The sequence below is a fragment of the Alligator sinensis genome, unplaced genomic scaffold (assembly GCF_000455745.1).
Source record: "Alligator sinensis unplaced genomic scaffold, ASM45574v1 scaffold30_1, whole genome shotgun sequence".
Taxonomy (NCBI): domain Eukaryota; kingdom Metazoa; phylum Chordata; order Crocodylia; family Alligatoridae; genus Alligator; species Alligator sinensis.
The window spans coordinates 448,574-457,332 of NW_005842060.1; the positions used below are offsets into that span (position 1 = coordinate 448,574).

The 8,759-nt window shown below is 40.4% G+C and overlaps 1 protein-coding gene across 3 annotated transcripts in view; it reads left to right on the forward strand.

Annotated features, from left to right (window-relative positions):
- The window catches only part of FER (FER tyrosine kinase), a 340,335-nt gene that overhangs the window by 157,022 nt on the left and 174,554 nt on the right, over window positions 1-8,759 (forward strand). The window contains exon 13 of one of the 3 annotated variants that reach the window (XM_025203515.1): window positions 4,501-4,510. The exons of the other annotated variants lie outside the window; for them this stretch is intronic. Coding sequence (XP_025059300.1) covers window positions 4,501-4,502 — 2 coding nt within the window. The 3' untranslated portion in view covers window positions 4,503-4,510. Of the gene's footprint in view, window positions 1-4,500; window positions 4,511-8,759 lie in introns of those variants that run through there. 3 annotated transcript variants of the gene reach the window in all.

Here is an 8,759-nt window from a genome sequence, read left to right on the forward strand (position 1 = left end):
GCACCCCCTGAGAGTGCCGGTGCACCCCCTGCAAGCGTCAGCCAATTGCTGCAGCTGCTCCCCATTGCAGGGTCCCCTTGGTCAATGGGATTGGCTACAGGGGGACCTCCTCTGGTCGACGGGACTGGTCACAGGGGAGGCATGTGCCCCCCCAACTAAGGCCGCACCAGTCACCCATGAGAGCTTACAAAATGGAGCCTCAGGAGCCCAGTGCGAGACAGAAACCCTAGGTTATGGTCTCTGCTCCAAATGCAGTTGATACATTTTAAATATATTAAATAATTTTTTTAACATGCTCTCCTCCTCACCCCATTACCCATGACATCCTGTTTAAGTCAGATGGAAAGGAATCAAAAAGTGCTGCCTGCTTCATGCTGCCAGGAAACTGCCCTGTTGTTTAGGGTGCTTTCCTGGAAGCTGGAACCACAGGGACCTAGAACCTAGGTCTCCCATTTTGTGGGCAACTGCTCTAACCAGTAGGCCATTGGTCCAAAGGTTCCTCATTCTTTGTTTTACTTTATGCTATAGTCAGTTTTGCTGTCAGTTTGCTTCCCTCTGCGCCAGCTAAAACCTGATGTGGTAGAAATGCATAAGGCTGTCTATTGAAAGAATGGGAGAAAACTATGTGGCTTCACAAGGCAGAATAAGTTTGGCATCTGTGAAGGTAGCATGATGGGGGAGAGGAAAGACTGTGTGCCTTCTATTGTGAAATAGGATCATACTTCCAAGATAAGATGTATATTTTTTGAGCTACCTGCCCCAAAGTTTTAAACATCTTAAATGTAGCTTAGGATCTTGGCCCATATATACCCAAAGCTAGAAAATTCATTAGGAATTACACAAACTAAGTTTCTGAAGAAATTAAAAACAAAAACATTCAGGTTGTTTTAGTCCTTCTGTCCATGAATAAACTAGGAAAAAATATATTCTGAAGTCCAGTCAGAAGACGGTTGTTATCAGTGCTAGCTTTGGATCATGCTAGGCCAAAGCTTTCATTGTGGAGAAAAGATTTGTGGACATTTGGTAAACCATACTTGTTCAAAAGTATGTTCATGACTCCCTGGCAGAAGGTAGGGCAGGGTGCAACCATGTAGAGTCTAACTGGTTCAGAGATGCATGAGCTTTCACATGTGATAGCCTGTGTGCTCAAATGTTATGAATAGACTTAGAGAAAAAAGGGTTTAAAATAGAGAGGTATTTAAGTACAAAGGAAAAGTTCAGGTAAAGGGACACTGGCCTTGGATTATAAGACTTTGTAGGGCAAATCCAGCCTACAGGCTATATATTTGACACCCCTGTGTAGTCAGTAAATCTTTGGGCAGTAGAGTCCTGCCTTCATCCCAGAGCAGGCCCACTGACCTGCATGTGTTTACAGGGGTGAGGAGCAGTGCAGTTTGAGCTGTCTGGAGGACTGACCAGGTACCAGGCATTGAGTGCTCTGTGTTCACACATAACATTGAACCCATTTAAGGGGGACTGGCTTGAAATAGTAGTTGATTTTTCCTGGTGTGTGTTTGAAATGTTCCAGGAAGTTTAAACCAGTCTAAAGTGGCCTGTACATGATGGGCATTTATACACGTATGTTTGTCTGTTTGGATGTTTCATAGATTTCATAGACATTAGGGCTGGAAGGGACCTCGGGAGATCATCAAGTCCAGCCCCCTGCCCCGGGGGCAGGAAGTCAGCTGAGGTCAAAGGATCGAAGCAAGATAAATGTCCAAATGTCTCTTAAATGAGTCCAGAGTAGGTGCTTGCACCACCTCTGGCGGCAGTCCGTTCCAGGCCTTGGGGGCTTGAACAGTAAAGAAGTCCTTCCTTATGTCTAGCCTGAAACAGTCTTGGAGGAGTTCGTGACCGTTAGACTTTGTCTTACCTTGGGGTGCTTGGGTGAACAGGCATTCTCCCAGATCCTGATGTACATATACTTATGGGCAGCCACCAGGTCCCCCTGAGCCTGGGTTTTTCCAGGCTGAAGAGTCCCATAGCTTTCACCCTCTCATCATAAGATCTATTTTCCTGCCCTCTGATCATGCGCGTGGCTCTCCTGTGGACTCTCTCAAGCTTGTCCATATCCTTTTTAAATTGTGGAGCCCAGAATTGGATGCAGTGCTCCAGCTACAGCCTCACCAAGGCCAAGTACAGTGGGAGGATGACATCCTGGGATTTGCTTGAAAAGCATCTATGGAGGCAAGCCAGAGTTTTGGTTGCTTTACCAGCTGCAACATCACATTGGTGGCTCATATTCCTCTTGTTGTCAATCATGACCCCCAAGTCCCTTTTGGCTGTGGTGCTAGGAAGTGTAGCACTGCCGAGCCTGTAAGCATGCTGCAGGTTTTTCTTTCTAAGGTGGAGTACCTTGCATTTTTCGGTGTTGAGCGCCATCAGGTTTTCATCCGCCCATTTTCTGAGCCTGTCAAGGTCAGCCTGGATCACCATCCTCTCCTCAGGTGTGGACGCATTACCCCAAAGTTTGGTGTCATTGGCAAACTTGGCCAGTCTGCTTCTGATACCTATGTCTACATCATCAATGATGATGTAAAAGAGTATAGGCCCAAGGATGGAACCTTGGGGGACCCCACTGGTCATGGCGAACCATGATGATTGACTTACATCAACTACCACTCTCTGGGTCCGACCTCGGAGCCAGTTCCCCAGCCAGCAGACTATGATGTAGTCCAGGCCACAGTTGGTCAGTTTTTCTATGAGGTACTCATGAGATACCAGATGGAAGGCTTTTTTAAAATCAAGATATATGACGTCAATCTCTTCTCCCTTATCCAGGTGATATGTCACTTGGTCATAGAAGGAGATGAGATTGGTCAGGCAAGACCCTACCTGCAACAAACCCATGCTGGCTGTCCCTCAGGATGTTGCCATCAGCCAGTTTGTCAAGAATGGTCTCTTTGAGAATTTTTTCCAAGATCTTCTCTGGGATAGAGGTCAGGCTGATGGGCCTGTAGTTCCCCAGATGTACTTTCTTCCTTTTCTTAAAGATAAGCACCATAATGGCCTTCTTCCAATCTTTGGGTACTTCGCCTGAGCGCCATGAGTTCTCTAAGATCCATGCCAGTACCAGTGAGGTATGATGCTTGCCAGCTCCTTGAATACCCTAGGGTATAAACTGTCTAGGCCGGCTGACTTGACGGTGTCCAGCCTCTCAAGGTGTTCCTACACATGCCACCCTTCATCAATGTTGATCAATTCTCCTTTGTCTTGGCCATCCTGTGCTGTATTGATCAGGGCCGTCCCTTGGGGCTGCTGAAAAACTGACGCAAAATACCCATTAAGCAGGTTGGCTTTTTCTTGGGTGTTGGTTGTCAGTTGTCCCATATGGTTTAGCAGGAGTCCAACGTTACCTTTGCTTTTCCTCTGGCTCCCCACATAACTAAAAAAGGATGTTTTATTGTCCTTGATGCATGTAGCCAGTTGGAGTTCAGTCGCAGCCTTGGCTTTCCTGGTTCGTTCTCTACAGGTCTGGACCAGTGCAGAATACCCCTCCTTTGAGGTGGATGTGCCAGAGATCCGTCATGTTGGAGCAGACTTGATTCATCTTGTGGTTTAAAGAGTATTTAGAATGTTCCAAGTGTCACATCTGTTCACATTCTCAGGATTATCTTACAGCTGTCCCCTGGAAAAAATGTTAGGTCAATTTATCTCTGGTATTTCATAGGTATGTGTGCGGGGCAGGAGCGACCCGAGCCCTTTTCCGTGCTGCACGCGGGCTGTGGCCAGCAGCCCGGGCACGCTGGATCGGAGAGGGAGGGCGACGAGCTGGAATTAGGCACAAACGCTTAGCGGTAGTTTTAAAGATTGTTTACTTACACTGAGATGACAGTGGTGTAGGCTGGAGAACTTGCTTGTTTTGCGGTTACAGACACAGACAACACGGACGGTCGCGTGGAGTTTGCTAGGCTCCACGGAACAGAGCTCCGGATGCTCTGGGTGAATGCGCCACCAAAATCGAAATTGGAGATACGTCTTATAAAATTTGCGATCGAAGACGGGAAGAGGTGGGCGATAGATCAGGTCGCCAAGCTCCTCTGAATCTCACACAGGGTCTCTATTACCCTGCTGTGTATCCAGAGTCCCCACGAGATAGATGTGGAGTCCTCTTCGGCTTGGGCGGAAACTGCTCAAGCCTCTTATACGGCTAACAGGCCAATCGTTAGCCGCCACGTGGGAATAATTTAGAACTAGCCAATAGCGGGGAACGAATTTGCATACGGGTGGCGGGAACTCTTTTGCACCGTGCATTCCTCTCGCAACTTGAGCAATGCACTCTGCAAAAGAAGCTGCAGAAAGGCGGGAAACTCGTCCCTGCACCGGGGTTTTTCTCTGCAACAGGAAACTTTCCCGTGCAATGAAGCTGCAACTTGGCGGGGATAATTCTGGTGCCGAAGCACACACAAAATCATGCCTTTGGGTCATGACAGTATGTAAGGTGTATCAATGGGCTGGTAGCTCTGTGGGATCCCGGGACTTGCAAAGGCTTTCTCCCAGAAGAAATGGGACATTTATTTATGTCCTAAAGAGCCAATATCCCTTACTTCAGTCTAATGTGGCTAGCTAACTGTCACAGAATTCCTAGGTATCATTTTAATGTTTTTTTTGGTGTCCTCCAAGTGTATGACACTTGGATAAAGCCAGTAAAATTATCAGTGGATTATATCCTAAATAGAGAGAAGAACATATAAGTTCTTCTAAATAGTTCTAAACCATCTTTAATTCTCTCCTATTTTCATTGTCTAATAATTTGTAGAAAACAAAAGGCAGAATACCAGTCAGGATTTCATTTGATCCTCCCTATTCCCTAATGAGAGGGATAAGATCAGAAGGCCTTTTTCCAGGATTTAACAGTTCATAGTTAGAAGAACATTTTAGGAAAATAAGGGTTACGTAAAAAATTGTGGCTCTACAAGCCATCAGATGGGTTCTAAATTTGATTTCTCCGTTAAAATGATGGTTAATTATCAGTAATATTTATTCAAACAATTTTATTAACTTTTTAAAAATCATTGCAGACTTATTGGCTTGTGTTAACTTTTTTGTTTCTTGAGTCTAATAAAAGTGTAGTTGCAAGATCAAAACCTGTTATGTTAAAAAAAAAAAAAAATTATAAAGGAAAATAAAGTTGCTGCAAAGCAGCTTTTGTGTACTCTGCCTTCCTGTTGAATAATTTTGGAGTTGTGACCTGGCTTCCATGCCATTATATAGTAGTGCAGAAGTTCAAGCATTCTTATTTTTGGAAACACTTTGAATACTCTGACTCATAAGGTTGGAGAATATACTCTTCATTATGCACCCTCTGAAAACTACTTTTGATCATTTCATTTGACATTTTCACAGGATTCCTCTCCCATCTTCCCCTGAGAGCAGCAAAGCAGTCTTTGACATTCATGTAATCTTTAATCTTTTTATGCAAATTGGTGGCCCTGTAATAACCCATTGAGAAAGTAAAAGTTGAATACAAGGTAAAAACATCACAAAATACAATTTTATATTATATTTTATTTTATATATATAAAACATGCAATCATTTTTCCTCCTTTACCATATTAGCTAAATTAGTGTTCACCTTCTGTTAGATTGTCCTTGAAGGGAACAATTTTAATTGTACCACAAAAGGCCTGTCCCACTTCCCATTTATGTAGTCTAAATCTGCATGCTAGGAATTTTAATGACATAGAAATAATAGAATTTAAATTAGGAAGACCAAGGGCATTAAAAAGATATCTGCAAATGATTTTTTAAAAATGGAAAACCTTCTCATTTATATTTATTTATAATCTTTGAGAAAACTGCACTTTGTTCTTCAATTTATTATTGATGCAGCAACTGAAGTATGTAAAAGGCTTCAGAATATCTTCAGAAAATATGTACCTAAGGGGTTTATAATGAAAATGTTTTTTAACCATACTTAATGTGTTTTAGGTTTTTAAAATCTTTGACTTCATATTGATTTTATTTTTTTAATTTGCTAGGATAAATTTTGTGGACAAATAATAGATCTGCATGACATTCTGGATATGTTTTAAATTTGACACACAGAAAATAAAATCACTAAGGAAATTAAAATAGAATATACTATTTGTTTTCTTGGTAGAAGGGTAATTTAGCCATGCTAGTCTGAAGTCAGATGCTAGGTACAGCAGAGTTTTACTTTAAAAACTAACTGAATCAGAGATGGATAAACTTTCATGAGCAACAGTGCTCTTAGATAGAGATGTGTTTGAACTGCATATCAGGATCCCAATTTTCACACACCCAGACAGTGTTCAGGTCCTAGTTTTTCTTGATCAGGAGATATAACAGTGATTAATTGTAGCAGTGTCTTTAGGTAGTAAGATAAATTTCCCTAAATGATGATGGGTCAGAGAGTTTTTTTTTTAATTTATTGTGTTTTAATAGAGTAAAGGGAAAGAACAGCTGTGTTTTGGCCATATACAACAACAATACCATGCACAATTAAGTTGCGTGAAATTCAGACACCTTTAGCTTCTGTCTTATTTAAAAAAAAATATGGAGATTTCTCTTCTGAGTCCTTCGAAATGCAGCAGTAGTAATAAGGACAGTTTAAAATGTTAATAATGAACAACAAAGTATTACATCGATTACTTTGTGGCCAGGGATTTTTATACATATTAGCATGATATTATATCTGTGCACTTTTTCGACCTCATGCTGCCCCAATCCTGCCCTGTGCTCCCATGATCCTTTACCAGTTTAGTCATCCGCGTCTGAATCTGGCCATAGGCTGACACAATCTGCCACATAGGGCCATATTATCTGGCTCACAGTGCCTCCCTCAAGTCCTGAAATTTGACAGCAGGGAAGCACCAATTAAAACTTTCACTGCTGCACTGCCACCAAATTTCCAGACCCTTGGAGAGCCTGCTGGCCAGATCTGGCCTGCAGCCCAGGACTTGAGCATCTCTACATTGGACTTTGTTATCCCATCTTTACCGTTATAGATTTCTATCACTTTTATAATGAAAGTTAAGGTATCATTCTTAGAGGGTTTCAAAATCAACTTTCAAGCATTATGGAATATTATGAACAAGTAGAACTAGGTATTTTTCACTGTAGAAAACAAATTTTATATTGTTCTTGAGGGACCTGTCAATGAAGAATGTTTGCTTTAGAAATATTAGAAAGGCACCTATGAATTATATATAGTGAATGTTCAGAAACTGGGTTATAAACACAGGGGGAATGCCACATTGATGTATGTTAAAAATGAATAAAGTATCTTCAACCTGAAAATAGAAAATAATGTTACATATGTTCTAATTGATCTTCTTTTTTTAGAAATAATGTTGAATGCAGGAGAGATGAGAAGTTTCTGAAGAGATATGAAATTCAGACTTTTTTAGATAGAAGGAAAATCATTAAGTGATAAACTGTTAACTAAACTATTCAATAAAACTATTAAATAAAAGTGAAAAACTGCTAAATCAAAGATTACAAAAAATAAAATATACCAGTATGGAGAAAATCATGAATGAAAAACTTAAAGCAAAATAACTTTTTTTTCAATGAAAAAAATAGCCTTCAGCAAAGAGCAGTTAAATCTGCCACATGATTTTAAGTACAATATGTCATGTATATACATAAAGATGAAAGGGCTGAATCTGGTGAAGTATAGAATTGAAGCTTCCACTCTGAATGGCTATCAGTCCAGCCCTTCAGATGACAACAGTGGCATAGCTATTCTAATAAATGTTCTGCATGTGGGGCTCTGAGTAATTTTAGTGCAGACTGTATATGTATGGTTATCCAGAGCTGGAATATCCAGAATATACAAGTGGGTTTTTACAAGTAAAACTTGTTTTTCTGTTGTTGCTCTAATTCTTTACAGACTCCATCTCTCCCTAGCTTTAGCATCCTCATTATCTGTAATCATTTGAAAAATTAGATCCTGCATTGCAAGTTTCCTGTCCTCAGTGATATTCCTCAAAACCAGCTCACTATGTCCTTTATTCTTGTTCTTGCTATACTAACCCATGCAATTTATGGGATACAAATGATGGAACTTGGAACATTTCATGTTTATTTTTAGTCATCGCTTATTATCCTTAACTGTGGACCCCAGTGCTCGAGTAGAGTCTCAGTGATCCACAAATGCAGAAATAAAATAGAAATAAGAGGCGGTGTTCCCAGATTATTTTGTAGCATTGCAGCTATAAATCATGACTGATTATGAAGTATTCTGCAGCGCTCCTCTAGTGAATAGGTTTGGCCAGTATTTTCTTATAATTCGGAGTGGAATGATATAACAGAGAGCCTGAGAGAAGAAACATATGTTGGCCATCAGTTAGAACTCAAGAAGCAAAGTTGGACCTACCATATGTTTTATAGTAATGACAAATAAATCTTTTAGAACTCTGTCAAAACATTTCATGGTAGAAAGATTTAGAGGGAATAAAAATAGCTAAAATTTAAAATATTTCATACTTAACCATGATTGCCTGATTAGTTATCTAGGATTTATGTAGGACATACATATTCATCATTATTATTTTTATATTGACCTTTATTTTGGATTGTTATATAATTGAACATGTTGTCATGATGCACAGTTAGGCATAGTGAATTGGAAGCATTTTTTTGAAGCAGACCACTGTATAAATTAATTTTTTTCCAAGTATGGAAGGGAAGAAACCATTTGTTATTTAAAAAATAAATAAAATAGGAGGAGTATTGGTGGGAGGGTAGACAAGGTTTTACATCCTAAACATCAAAACATGTATACACTCTTT